At 38.8% G+C, this 15,016-nt stretch overlaps 1 protein-coding gene across 1 annotated transcript; it reads left to right on the forward strand.

Annotated features, from left to right (window-relative positions):
- The first annotated feature begins 4,867 nt into the window (after positions 1–4,867).
- prkar1ab (protein kinase, cAMP-dependent, regulatory, type I, alpha (tissue specific extinguisher 1) b) lies at positions 4,868–14,593 on the forward strand. The gene is made up of 11 exons (XM_053511129.1): positions 4,868–4,975; positions 9,128–9,323; positions 9,702–9,869; positions 9,951–10,042; positions 10,131–10,192; positions 10,284–10,330; positions 10,549–10,707; positions 10,810–10,870; positions 12,230–12,351; positions 12,443–12,524; positions 12,930–14,593. The coding sequence occupies exons 2-11, from the start codon at positions 9,159–9,161 to the stop codon at positions 13,100–13,102; spliced, it is 1,131 nt and encodes a 376-aa protein (XP_053367104.1). The 5' UTR covers positions 4,868–4,975; positions 9,128–9,158; the 3' UTR covers positions 13,103–14,593.
- The last annotated feature ends 423 nt before the right edge of the window (positions 14,594–15,016 follow it).

The following is a 15,016-nucleotide window of genomic DNA, read 5'->3' on the forward strand; positions in this document are numbered from 1 at the left end:
ATTCAGAGAATCATTACTTAATACATTATCCTTTCCCAATGCTTTCAATTCAACATGCAAACATACCCGGGGTGGCAATCGAACCCGGACCCTGAAGGTACAAGGCGATAGTGCTGACTAATAAGTCACTGTACCGCCTGAAAAGTAAAGGCTTAATGTATAAAAGAATTACTTAATACTTATTACTCAATTCCCCTTAAGCAGGCCATCTTTCTCTGTGAGAAAGTGTACAGGGCTGCGGGGGGCCTGGAGATCCCAGGAGATCCCAGGAGATTAAGAGCATGTGGTGGGGTACATCCTGGACAGGGTGTCAATACATCAAAGGCAACACATGCACACAATACACACTCATGTACACACTACAGGCAATTTGGGAACACCAGTTAGCCTTATCTGAGGGTCTAGACATGTGTGGAAGGATAACCCAAAAAGGACAGGGAGAACATGCAAACTCCATGCACTCAGGCACAAAGCAGGAATCGAACCCGGATCCTGGAGGTGCAGTAAAATGCTTATACAACTGTTTGTGACTTAAAGTGAAAGATAGAATAAAATAGAAAGAATTTATGACAATAAAAGGAAAATTGCACTAGGAGAATATAATTATACTTAAAATAAAAGTTTCAAATAAAATAAAAAAAATGTAATGTAAAAATTTGGAATAAAATAAATAATGTAAGCATATACATGTATAAGAATTTACAAAGTGTAATTGTACATTGAGAAATAAAAAGGTAAAAAAATGTAGTAGTAGGAGTAGTATTATAATAATAATAATAATAATAATAATAATAATAATAATAATGAAATCACACCCATATATTCTACTTAAACCCCCAACCCCAGCAACTGGATGCAAAACAAGTTGTTGTGCCGATCCGATGGTCTGCTGAAGCGACCCCTTGACAGGAGCAACCAAAAGACCAACAACATATGCGATTTTCCACAAGCTGTTGCCACAAAGTTGGAAACAACAAATTGTATAGAATGCATTAGTACATTACACTTTCCCATTACTGGTATAAAGAGATGAAACCTGTAACAGTATGAAACACCTTTGGGATGAACTGGAAAGCCAGCAGCACCCCAGGGCTCCTCACCTGACCTTAGTGTCTGACCTTACTAATAATGCTCTAAATAAGCAAGCTTGTTAGAGAAATAAAAAATGGTGATTAGAGTTAAAATCCAGCTGTATGAAAATACAGAATTTGGTACTAAATACAAATTCAATAAGGGTTCATGGCCACTAGGGGGCCGCCAAGAGTTACTCTTGACTTTACTCTTTACACTCTCAGGGGAAAAAAGCTGAAGTGTACCTTTAACTTCTGATTTAACTTCTGTAGAAAGAAGATACTAATGGCATACATGCGGTATTAGATCCTATATATAATCAACTTAAAACATTAAAAATGAAAAAGCCGATTTATTGATTCTTAATAGTGTTTATTCTTTACTTAAAATGCACTTTTTAGATGTACAGTATAATATATTGTTTGACTGATGATTCTACAGAATAGCAAAAGAATTCATGGATTTAGATGTAGATTTTCAGAGCAGAGCGTTATGATAAATTATTGAGATCCACCCTTACCAAAATCTATAATATGTAAAATATCAGATTGTCCTCATCTCTAATCTCATAGATTAAAGGGTGCACTTTCAAGTGTGCAATTTCCCTAAATTACAAAACGTGTTCAAGTCAACCCAGGACTTTTAAATGTGCAGAATAACAGAACACAGTTATGAGAGTAAAAACTCCCTTTATTTCTCTATATAATCCCCTGCTGCACTAATGCACTCATCCCAGTGTCTCACTAGTACTTGGGCACCATCAAGGTAGAAAGTTTTTTTAGTATGCCAAAGCCATGATTAGACTGCCTGCTTCATGGTTAAAACGCTGGCCTCTCAGGAACTCCTTTGCATGTGGAAAAGGCTTTGGAGAAAGATCAGGACTGTACAGGGGATGTGGCAATAACTCCCGGCCGTGTTCCTGTAATGTAAAAGTGGTTTTGGTGAAATGGTCATCAGAACGACTGCAGTGGGCTCCAAGCCACCTTGGGTAGAATCATCTTTAAGAGTATCATCGCCGTACCGTGAGTGAAGTCTTATGTCACTCAGGTTTACACTTTGCTTTGCCAGAAATTATCATCACAAGTCCTGGTTTGACTTGAACACCCCTCGTAAGAAAAGATCAAACCAAACACTGACATCTATTTAAAAATGTGAAAGATTTTACATTTCACTCAAGTTGTTGTTAATTATATAATATGTCATAAAATTGTTGTTGTTGTTGTTTTTTTATGTAATGATAATTCCAGGTAAAGTCCATAAAGCCCTGATATAAAAACCATTGAAACAGTGCATTTATACTTGTTATTTTGAATAAAGTCAGGCAGGACTGGACTGTTAGTAAAAATGGGAAGGGTAAAAAATGAACTCTGCTTCCACAGCCTGTCAAAGTGCATAATAACAGAGAAACTTACCATTTAAACGCTTTGCAAAGAGCCAACAACCAAAGCCAAACCATAACCAAGGAACACTCCGAGCAAAAGCCTGACTGGCAGGAGTGAAATTTAAAATCATTCATCCACAGAGACCTGTGCTTAACTCCAGCCACTTGGCCGCGCTACCTCATGTTCTGGGGAGAATTTCTTCCATGGGCCTGGGAGTGGTGACTAGTGCGGCCAAGAATATGAGAATGGAAATCGACTCCAATGTTTTAGGAAGACTGTATATGGTGAAAGCTGAACTAATATCTTGACATCTTAGTCCTCTAATCTGATCTGGCGTTCAACTGGTGAGTAAGTTACTGGAGGTTACAGGAGCTCTCAACAACTGCAGTCAAGTAGGCTGATTTGAATGTTCTTCATGCTCCATTTATTCTTGACTGAATATGCAGGAAGTTTTTTTTTACACACAAAGCTGGCATTTTATCATAAATGTCAGCATCAGTGAGAGACAATCTATAAATAAACTTATGTTAAAGAGAAAAGACAGGTGAGGTGGCGCAGAGAAACAATAAGGAATCAAAAGCATTTAAGAAAAAATTTTGGGGTTTGCCACTATGCACAGTGGGTATAGAAAAGCATCACGCCACTTTAAAATAAACACATTTTGTTGCTTTTTTAACATCAAAGTGTAAGACATAACATCAACATGTCAGAAAAAGAGAAAAAAAAACAGAATCACTGATTTGGAAAAGGATCACCCTCTCCTAAAATAAGTCGTAAATTCAGTCACTTAAAGCTAATTACCTTCTCCAAAATGTAAAAGAAAGGAAGAATGGAGAAAGGGAAAGAAAAGAAGAAAAAAGAAATCTGGTGTTGGTTTCTGCTATTATACCTCCGTACACACCACATTCTCATTCTACTGCTACTTGCTATGCAAATACTTTGACGCAAACAGAATACAAATTAACATGTTACATCGTCTAGCAACATCTATGGACTGGTGTCTGTCACCAGGACATTGGCAATGAATCCATTGTGTGCTGTGGGTTATAGGGCGGGGCCTCTATGGGTTCTCAATCAGAGTGGGAGTTTAGAGGCTGGGTTGGGGGCCTTGTGCATGATGAGTTGTGGTGCACTGAGTGTTCTGGTGCCTTTCTGTCATGGTCGGCATTGCCATTTTTCAATGGTTTTTCTGCGGTTTCAGACATGACAGGCTAGCCTTTGGGCCCCACATGTATAATTAAACCTTGAGCACCCATGATAGTTGATAATAAATGTTATTCAATTCACCAGTGGTGAATAAGTGTTAAGGCTGATTGGTGTATACATTTTCAAATTACCATTTGGATTTGCCTGCAGGTTTATATCATCTGTGTATCGACTGTTTCTGTTTTTCTTGGCCTTTTTGAAATCTTTTTGGTCCCGAAATGTAGAAAAGGTTCTACTGAAGAAGTCATTTAAATGAGATTTTATTATATTATATTCAATAGAGGTTACCCACGGCTCCACGTACTTATCCCCAGTGAGATGCAACCTCAATGCTTCAGCAGACCGAGACATCTTGGACAATGTTATTCTTCCTACTATGTGGCAACAGATAACAAAGGGAAGGCCATTTTCTATTCCAACATGACTGTGCTCCAGTGAACAAAGCAACACAGACAAAGCGCAAGGACATGGTTTGATGAGTTCTGTGTAGAAGAACTTGACTAGCCCAAACACAGAGCCTGAAACTCAACCCCATCAAGCACCTTTAGGATGAACTGGAATGGAGATTGGGAGCCAGGCCTTCAACATCAGTGCCTGATCTCATAAATGCTCTACAGAAAGAATGGACACTAATTCCCACAGAAACACTCCAAAACTTGTGGACGGCCTTCCAAGAAGAGTGGAAGTTGTTATATCTGCAAAAGGGGGACCGACTCCATATTGAAGTATATGTATTTGGATACAATGTCAATGCAGGTTTGGATAAAAACTTTTGTCCATATAGTGTGTCTCCAGGGTGGGGAGTATGGCCGATGTGCCAGGATGGACACTTATACCTGCAAGAGGAAACCGGAGCACCTGGGGGAAACCCACCAAGCAGGGGGAGAACATGCAAACTCCATGCACACAGACCTGAGGCAGGAATCGAACACAGACCCTAGTGCTAACGACTAAGCCAACGTGCCGCCATTAATGTTCTGCAGGGTACTAAATATTTCCAAATCTTAATAAGCACTGAGGTGACTGTACTAAGGCACTTCTTAAAAAAAACATTCAGATAAGAAAGATTACAAATACAGTTTGTATTTGCTACTTCAAGGTGATATTTCCTCCTGTAACAGGAAGAGGTCTTTGGTTTTTTTTTTGCCTTGCATAATGCTCGCCTGTCACTTTAAGGTTGCCATTGGTTACAGCTTCCGTGTCAAAGAGGCGAATTGACGTCAATGGCAGTTTTGGATTGGTTTCGTCCGTTTCCGGTGGAGCATTGAAACGGTTCGGCAGTTGAAGAGAAGATATTAAACAGCCTAAAATCCTAGGTAAAAACAAGTTTAGATTAATTCGAGTCTATCGATGATGTTGGATGATTTTTTTTTTCGTTGTTTTATAATTCTTGTCAGAGCAGAACTTGACGGTGAACAGGGCTGTAACGAAGCTGTGCTAATGTAGCTGAATTGCTAAGCGCTAATCAGCTAGCCTGTGCTCTGTGATTCCCGAATCCGCTGCACACTTCGCATGGAAATGCACTAACGCGGGGTGTGAAGGAGTAATAACGCCTTGTGCAACCTGCTGAGTGCACTGCTGTCCAATCCGGAGGCGTTTGGGTTTCAGCCAGGTGTTTATGTGTCAAATGAAAAGATGGCGTCGCTTCTGAGGGCCTGAAGCTATGTCTCAGTGCAGTGTCCATAAAGCTGTGTCTCAATCTGTGTCTCGTGGAGTGTTTATAAAGCTGTGTCTCAGTGCAGTGTTCATAAAGCTGTGTCTCAAACTGTCTCAGTGCAGTGTTTATAAAGCTGTGTCTCAGTGCAGTGTTTATAAAGCTGTGTCTCAGTGCAGTGTTTATAAAGCTGTGTCTCAAACTGTCTCAGTGCATTGTTTATAAAGCTGTGTCTCAGTGCAGTGTTCATAAAGCTGTGTCTCAATCTGTGTCTCAGTGCAGTGTTTATAAAGCTGTGTCTCAGTGCAGTGTTTATAAAGCTGTGTCTCAGTGCAGTGTTTATAAAGCTGTGTCTCAATCTGTGTCTCGTGGAGTGTTTATAAAGCTGTGTCTCAGTGCAGTGTTCATAAAGCTGTGTCTCAAACTGTCTCAGTGCAGTGTTTATAAAGCTGTGTCTCAGTGCAGTGTTTATAAAGCTGTGTCTCAGGGCAGGGTTTATAAAGCTGTGTCTCAAACTGTCTCAGTGCAGTGTTTATAAAGCTGTGTCTCAGTGCAGTGTTTATAAAGCTGTGTCTCAGGGCAGGGTTTATAAAGCTGTGTCTCAAACTGTCTCAGTGCATTGTTTATAAAGCTGTGCCTCAGTGCAGTGTTTATAAAGCTGTGTCTCAGTGCAGTGTTTATAAAGCTGTGTCTCAGTGCAGTGTTTATAAAGCTGTGTCTCAAACTGTCTCAGTGCATTGTTTATAAAGCTGTGTCTCAGTGCAGTGTTTACAAAGCTGTGTCTCAGTGGAGTCTGTATAAAGCTGTGTCTCAGTGCAGTGTTCATAAAGCTGTGTCTCAATCTGTGTCTCAGTGCAGTGTTTATAAAGCTGTGTCTCAGTGCAGTGTTTATAAAGCTGTGTCTCAGTGCAGTGTTTATAAAGCTGTGTCTCAGTGCAGTGTTTATAAAGCTGTGTCTCAGTGCAGTGTTTATAAAGCTGTGTCTCAAACTGTCTCAGTGCAGTGTTTATAAAGCTGTGTCTCAGTGCAGGGTTTATAAAGCTGTGTCTTAGTGCAGCGTTTATAAAGCTGTGTCTCAAACTGTCTCAGTGCAGCGTTTATAAAGCTGTGTCTCAGTGCAGTGTTTATAAAGGTGTCTCAGTGCAGTGTTCATAAAGCTGTGTCTCAAACTGTGTCTCAGTGCAGTGTTTACAAAGCTGTGTCTCAGTGGAGTCTGTATAAAGCTGTGTCTCAAACTGTGTCTTAGTGCAGTGTTTATAAAGCTGTGTCTTAAACTGTGTCACAGTGCAGTGTTTATAAAGCTGTGTCTCAACCTGTCTCAGTGCAGTGTTCATAAAGCTGTGTCTCAGTGCAGTGTTCATAAAGCTGTCTCAGTGCAGTGTTCATAAAGCTGTGTCTCAGTGCAGTGTTCATAAAGCTGTGTCTCAAACTGTCTTAGTGCAGTGTTTATAAAGCTGTGTCTCAGTGCAGTGTTTATAAAGCTGTGTCTCAGTGCAGTGTTCATAAAGCTGTGTCTCAGTGCAGTGTTCATAAAGCTGTGTCTCAGTGCAGTGTTCATAAAGCTGTGTCTCAGTGCAGTGTTCATAAAGCTGTGTCTCAAACTGTCTCAGTGCAGTGTTCATAAAGCTGTGTCTCAAACTGTCTCAGTGCAGTGTTCATAAAGCTGTGTCTCAAACTGTCTCAGTGCAGTGTTCATAAAGCTGTGTCTCAGTGCAGTGTTTATAAAGCTGTGTCTCAGTGCAGTGTTTATAAAGCTGTGTCTTAGTGCAGGGTTTATAAAGCTGTGTCTTAAACTGTCTCAGTGCATTGTTTATAAAGCTGTGTCTCAGTGCTGTGTTCGTAAAGCTGTGTCTCAGTGCAGTCTTTATAAAGCTGTGTCTCAGTGCAGTCTTTATAAAGCTGTGTCTCAGTGCCGTGTTTATAAAGCTGTGTCTCAGTGCAGTGTTTATAAAGCTGTGTCTCAGTGCAGTGTTTATAGAGCTGTGTCTCAGTGCAGTGTTTATAAAGCTGTCTCAGTGCAGTGTTCATAAAGCTGTGTCTCAAACTGTGTCTCAGTGCAGTGTTTACAAAGCTGTGTCTCAGTGCAGTGTTTATAAGGCTTTGTCTCAAACTGTGTCTCAGTGCAGTGTTTATAAAGCTGTGTCTTAAACTGTGTCACAGTGCAGTGTTTATGAAGCTGTGTCTCAGTGGAGTCTGTATAAATCTGTGACTTAGTGCAGTGTTTATAAAGCTGTGTCTCAAACTGTGTCTCAGTGCAGTGTTTATAAAGCTATGTCTCAAACTGTGTTTTAGTGCAGTGTTTATAAAGCTGTCTCAGTGCAGTGTTTATAAAGCTGCGTCTCAATGCATTGTTTATAAAGCTGCGTTTTAGTGCATTGTTTATAAAGCTGTTTCTCAATGCAGTGTTTATCAAGCTGTGTCTCTGTTCAGTATTTATATAGCTGTGTCTCAGTCCAGTGTTTATACAGCTCCATCTCAAACTGTCTCAGTCCAGTGTTTATAGACTGTGTTCCAGTCTAGGGCTGTAGCTATCGAATTTTTAATAATCGAGTATTCTAACAAAAATTTAATCGAGTAATCGGATAAAATGTAATTTTGATTAATTAAACAGCAATGTAAAATATATAAGAGAAACAAAGATTAATTGGTTTTCTTTTAAGAAAAATCTACTTTTATTTTTAATAAAATGCTGTGTGCATTAAAAAAAAAAAAAAGTATATTTAGCATATTACATAAGTTTTGATGCTAATTCTGTTATAGTTTAATTCCATAGTAGTTTATGTTGTCTATTGGATGTTCAGCTTTGCACTGATATGCTCTGTGGCCAAAAATAAATTAGTGAATGTTAGTACAGTCTCTGTACTTGTTTAGATAGACTTTGATATTGTTCTTTAAAAAGATGTCTGTTTCAAAACAGCAAACACACCACTAGGGCTCCAGCTGTTGTAAATATATCTAATATGAAAAGTATTGTAATTTATTTTGTGAAAAACATTTCATAAAAATAAATAAATAAATAAATAAAAACCAGGTGCTTCATATGTCTTTCAATCCAAATGAAGAATTTGAAATAGTTGGAATTGTAGCATTGTTTATAGAAACATGTTTTATAAAAAGATTATAATCAATTCAAGCTGTCTTATGCCAAATAATCCTAAAATGAACAAAAAGCCACATTAAGTCTTGTGTTTTAAGCAGCTGGAGCATGAGTAGACCTTTTTTTAGATTGCACATGATATTGACATTTATTATTGGCGGTAATGACACCTCTAAAGTGAGTAATATTATTTAAAAATAATGATTTTTTGTTTTCATTTTCAAAGAAATCCCAAAACTTCCAGTGTTCTCCTACAGCCTTGTCAACCCTCTTGATTTTGTTCCAGCTCAGTTTGATCGTTAAATACAACCGTCCTGATTTTATAAAGGAAATATTTCCCTGGCAGCACACTGTGTTAGAAAGTAGAGCAGCGTCTGGCAGCGAGGCGTTCCCATATTACATCCATAAAAGTTACAGATGTTTCAATCAAGTGGTGAAAGAATCTTATCTATAAAATATTTATTGCAACGGTAAACACTTCTGACATAGGTTATTTTTAAAAGGATACGTGTGCAGCATGTCTGTGATTATCAACGAGTTTCCTTTTTTTGTTACGTACCGTATGTCAGCTCCATCCTAACGTAAACTGATATTTTGTAATTCTTTATGTTTATGGCATTAAGATTTTACTTTTTTTTTTTTTTTGTTATTGTTACAATAGTCATTTCTTGCTGTGTTTTCTTCCAAACTAACTCTTGTTGTCATTTTTCTCCCCAGATCAGAAGGTCTGAAGAGCCTGGTCAGCAGCATGGCATCCAGCAGTGAAGAGGAGAGGAGTCTGCGTGAGTGCGAGCTTTATGTGCAGAAGCACAACATCCAGCAGCTGCTGAAGGACTGCATCGTGCAGCTGTGCACGGCGCGGCCCGAGAGGCCCATGGCTTTCCTCAGAGAGTACTTCGAGAGACTTGAAAAGGTCTTTTTATTTCCCAGCCCCTTTCCCTTATACATTTTACAACATTTAGCAGATGCACAGAAAAATATATGCAGACAAAATATTCTTACAAGTTAAGACATCCATACTCTAAAATAAAGATTCTTAAAATGGAGTGAAGTAATTGTTTTCTAAGTAAACTGACCAGTATTTTGTTGCAGTAAATACTAAAATAGTTAGTCTGGCAGACATTCTGGCTGTCAGTTTTTTAAGATAACCTGATAAGATTTCACTGCACCATGAGAGCTCACACCATTCATGTAAAAAATACTCCTATCTTCACTGTTAAACATCTCAACTATTAGCACACCTTTACACAGATGTCTAGTCCTCACTGATCATTTGGCGGTTCTCACTCAGGAGGAGGCGAAGCAGCTGATCAACCAGCAGAAGGCAAGCTCACGCTCAGACTCACGTGAGGATGAGGTTTCTCCCCCCATGAACCCGGTGGTGAAGGGCCGCTGTAGAAGGGGAGCCATCAGCGCTGAGGTCTACACCGAGGAGGACGCCGCCTCTTACGTGAGAAAGGTCAGTAGCACTATAGCTCGCACCAGAACACTAATAATCTCTAAAAGACAAGCAATGAGAACGTATCTGATATTTTTAAAGGTTATTCCTAAAGACTACAAAACCATGGCGGCTCTCGCCAAAGCCATCGAAAAGAACGTGCTCTTCTCACACTTGGATGACAATGAAAGAAGGTAGGAATGGATTTATTTCACAAAACAAACGTTGAATAGAATTTTAGGTTGTAACCCATTAACTGTTTGTCTTTTGCCCTTCACACAGTGATATATTCGATGCCATGTTCCCAGTCACATATATCGCAGGAGAGACGGTCATTCAGCAGGGTTTGACATTTACATTACTTAATCAAATTAAAAAATTTAGGATCAAACACAAAAACAAGTGAAGTCAAAAAAAAAATTTTTCTTTCCACAGGTGATGAAGGTGACAACTTCTACGTGATCGACCAAGGCGAAATGGACGTAAGCATCTCTTCGGGTCATGTGACCTTATTAGTATTTAATGCAGATGCTGTTACAGAAAAAAAAAAAAATACATAAACAAAGGCCTGCAATTTGCCAGCTGATGATAACATTCAGTATGTGCATTTGATGTACGGTTGGATCTTACATGTGCTATGAGCATTTTGTTTGGGCCGAGGCCTGGTGTGTAGTAAAAGTTATTTGTGGATGTGATTTAGGTTTATGTGAACAACGAGTGGGCCACCAGCATCGGCGAAGGCGGTAGCTTCGGGGAGTTGGCACTGATCTACGGTACTCCCCGCGCGGCCACGGTCCGAGCTAAGACCAACGTCAAACTATGGGGCATCGACAGAGACAGCTACAGGAGAATACTGATGGTAATGAAATACGAACTTTAATCGGATTGATTTTATCAAGTGCTTTTCAATTGAATGCAAATAATCTTTGTAACCTGCCAATGAACCCGTGTGTGTTTTTAGGGAAGTACTCTGAGAAAGAGGAAGATGTACGAAGAGTTCCTTAGTAAAGTATCCATTCTCGGTAAGTGTTGCTAAACTTTTCAGAGAGAGCCGACATTACGAGTACTAACAGCCAAGGGCGTTGTTTGCTTTAATATCACAATCATGCTCCTGCAGTAGTTACACATGATGAAGTGGTTAAGAGTTCTGATAAAAACTTTTACAGTGAGTGTAAATGTACTTCCTGTTTACTGATCAGAATGTCCAGCTTGTATCCTTAATTAGGGCTTGTTCACTTTGAAGGAGAAATATTACCTGTTCAATAAAACATGGTTGTGGTAGCAACACACTGAGGTTTATATATATATATATATATATATGTATTCATGGCAAAAGCATAATCCTGTTTATCATACTGACTTTAGCATTTCGCTTACAGTACTCTACTGTAAGTCAATGCAAGGTTTTAAAATATAAAGAGCAGTCGTGAGGTTTGAGCAGTTTAACATAATAATAATAATGATTAAATACTAAAAGTAAAATATAAGATCTAATGAATTAAATAATACATTGAAATAACCATCAAATTAATATAATTAAAAAAATCAAAAAAAGTTAAATAAGTAAATAAAACAAACACACATGCTGCATGTGTAAATGTTATGCATTTGCCAGTATTTGTTTAAATAAATATTTCAGATCATTGAAACATCTTTGTTTGTTTTTTAGATATCTGCATGATTACAAAACATTTTTTTTAAGTGAGCGGAGTAACACACTTGGAGGACAGTGCTATCCGTTCCTTCCGCTCGCATGAGCTCATAGACGCCCCTGATTGGCTGTACAGCCATGATTACTGTGGGAGCACAAAGTACCTCCCATCCCTCCCCTCCGAGAGAGCTCGGCCCAATCAGCTCACCCAGCATCACCCGGGAATCAAACTTCCAGGGTGGAAGTGTAGTTTCCAGGGGAACTACACCTCCGCGTTCGATTTCCTCGTTCGGTTGCATGTTCCTCCCACAGTCCAAAGATCTCCAGATTAGGCTAATTGGCGTTTCCAAATTTTCCCAAATGAGTGTGTGCATGTGTTAGTGCCCAGTGATGGATTGGCACCCTGTCCAGGGTGTATCTCCCACCTTGTTGCCCTAAGTCTCCTGGGATATGATCTCATTAAGATTATGTTTGACGATATTTATTTATCACCTCAAAATATAAAAAATATATAAAAAATAAACAAATGCTTAAATTATTGGCAAACCCTACATAAATTCCCGACTATCAGTACTATATATTGTGTGACTAATTGTGCAGTACTAGTGTATACTATTTAAAAAACAGAAACAAAGGCAGAACGTTTAAATCGTATATGGTTATATAATTGTCGTCATGTGAAAACCAATGCATTGTAGCTGTAACGTGTTTGATGGCTGTCGGTTCCCAGAGTCCCTGGATAAGTGGGAGCGCCTGACGGTGGCTGACGCGTTGGAGCCGGTGCAGTTTGAGGACAGCCAGAAGATCGTAGTGCAGGGAGAACCAGGGGATGAATTCTTCATCATACTGGAGGTACCCCGGTGTTCATTTTTTAATAAGAAGTTTGCAGTGATTCCCACCGCCTCCGTTCGCATCTGTAACGCTTTGCGTCATGTTTCATTAGGGAAGTGCAGCTGTCCTGCAGAGACGATCCGAGAACGAGGAGTTTGTAGAAGTGGGTCGCTTAGGACCTTCAGACTACTTCGGTAAGCACTTTTTGTTTTTCCCTTTTTTTTTATCCTCTAACAGACATTTAATGGTATTGTGTTTTTCTGTAATTGTAGCTCGGTTCTCGATAGCTGTTTAAAGGTGTTACTGTTGCTCAGAAACAACCGTTCGTTATTATTTATTAAATTACAGTCTTGTAAAAGGACTAGACTGGTAATGAAGGTTATAAAGATGGAGTCAGACATTTGTCAGCTGTAATTATCTCCTAATGATGACAATAGTTTAAACTTTTTTTTTTTTTTCTGCAGGGATGTACTATGTAGAGTTGGTCACATTTTTCACGTTTTAGTTTTATTCAAATTTATTGTGCACTACATAGAATAATTGATTATAGTCAATTTCACTCACCTCTCCGTGTGTGTGTGTGTGTGTGTGTGTTCTAGGTGAGATTGCACTGTTAATGAATCGCCCCCGTGCCGCCACCGTAGTGGCCCGCGGTCCTCTGAAGTGCGTGAAGCTGGACCGACCACGTTTCGAGCGAGTGCTCGGTCCCTGCTCGGACATCCTCAAGCGCAACATCCAGCAGTACAACAGCTTTGTGTCACTGTCTGTCTGAACACATACCAAACTCTTTAACAGCAGGGTTTATTTTTTCTTCTCTCATGCAGCCGGCTTTTATTTCCTTTTTAAACTCTTCTTTCATTGCTCGCGAATATAAGCGTATACTTTTTTCACCTGCACTCGAACATCACGTTTGCTAAAACGGCAGCAAAACTGCGTCCGTCCTTTCTCGGCATCGACATGCCCTGAGCAGACAATCAAAACCTACTGAAGATAAATCCACAGACTGTACCGGGCATCATTTGTACGTGTAACTATTTAAGACGAAAAAAATGAAGGGGTGAGATTATATTTTTTAAAGCAAAGTCTATCCGAAAGACGCATTTTCTGTTCAGCTTGCTTTGCCGTCGTCGAAGTAGTTTTCTAAGAATAGTTTTGTAAGATATTACTTAATCAAAGATATATAAAAGTACTCACATTCACGCACAGAAACTGTAAGCATGCTTAATGGATAATTGTCTTCCCCCACCCCCACCCCCCCTACCTAAGTAACAGTTTTTTAAAGGTAAACGCATCAATAAGATGCCCTTTGTACATACATTACAGTCTTTATACCAACCAAAAATATTTTCAGTCATCACATTGGCAAAAACAGCGAGATATTATTATTATTATTATTATTATTATTATTAATAGACTGTAAACCTCCAGTATTAGCGATGCCATTTTCAGTAAGTCATTTCCATCCTGTCATTTTGAATTTCACCGCATCTCATTTTCGTTTAAAGTTTACTCTAGGAGCTTCGTGCCATATTAATTAACGTACGCTTGCTTATTTCTTGAACTTCTTGAAACAACAATATTGTTGTGTGGAGAATATGGGTTTGTGTTTGTAATTGTAGAGATAAATAGCACAATTTCAATGCAGAAAGGATAAAACATGTAATGGGGAGTCAAATGAAAACCTTTAGCAAATTTGGTTTCTAAAGTTATTTAGGAACTTTTGATCAGTTTGTACGGAACTAAACTGAGTTGTAGGAAAATAATGCGCTACGGTTTTCATTTCATTCACTGTGGGTTTTTTTCTTTTTCTTTTTGGGGTATTTACAGGAAACCTGTTTTTCCACGTACATGTTTCAGGCATAGAGAATCACATTTTTATTCCTTCACATTCTATATATTTATTAAATAGTATTTTATGCCCGAAGGTACCCAGAATTTCTCACTCACCGTCTATATGATGATATCTTTCTATGTATGATAACATATATTAATCTAGCTTTGCTTGGCTTTTTGTTACTGAAGACTATACTCGTGCTGACCCAGACCTTGAGCTGGTATTGTGACACCTGCAGTCATTAGAACGGCAGGTACCATAAACAGTGGACCATATGGGGTTTTGTTCTTGTTAATGATGTTTTTTGGTTTTTTTTTTTGCTTTGATTTCCAGTGTGTCACCAACATGTGTTCTTTCCTTTCTTTTTCTTTTTTTTTTGGTAGAGCTTGTCATACTGGCAGTTTAAGCAATAAAAGTTGCTGAAACTTGTTTGTATTCATTTCTTTTCATTCACTTCTAACATTAGATCTATGAATGATCGAATACGTAATCATCCAGCGGTTAATCCTGCAGATGCATGGTTAAAATTGAATCATATTGTATGACAACCACAAGGGGGCGAGCTTTTGGTTTTGGTGTCAATTACAGTACTGTAGATTAAGAAAGATTGGATAAATTTATACTCTTTTATTATTTACTGTATGTTCATCCTTTTATTCTATTTTTATGCACCATAAGGAAGGATACCAGTTGCGTTGTACATTGTGCAATGACAATAAAGAATGTATCTAAATCAGGAACATGATCTCTCATTGACGTTTGTCTAGACGTGGATAAACCTGGTCTGTGTAGAAACCTGCTTTATACGAAGTGCTTTGATTAATGCGTGGAATGAAGAAGAGCGTTGATAAT

Source organism: Clarias gariepinus, chromosome 14 (genome assembly GCF_024256425.1).
Source record: "Clarias gariepinus isolate MV-2021 ecotype Netherlands chromosome 14, CGAR_prim_01v2, whole genome shotgun sequence".
NCBI lineage: Eukaryota > Metazoa > Chordata > Actinopteri > Siluriformes > Clariidae > Clarias > Clarias gariepinus.

Bases quoted from the DNA above. Each gene is read 5' to 3' on its own strand.
- prkar1ab (XM_053511129.1), top strand. From the start codon at position 9,159: ATGGCATCCAGCAGTGAAGAGGAGAGGAGTCTGCGTGAGTGCGAGCTT. The intron at 9,870-9,950 runs GTCAGTAGCACT...ATATTTTTAAAG, and splicing joins CCGCCTCTTACGTGAGAAAG to GTTATTCCTAAAGACTACAA. The intron at 10,043-10,130 runs GTAGGAATGGAT...CCCTTCACACAG, and splicing joins TTGGATGACAATGAAAGAAG to TGATATATTCGATGCCATGT.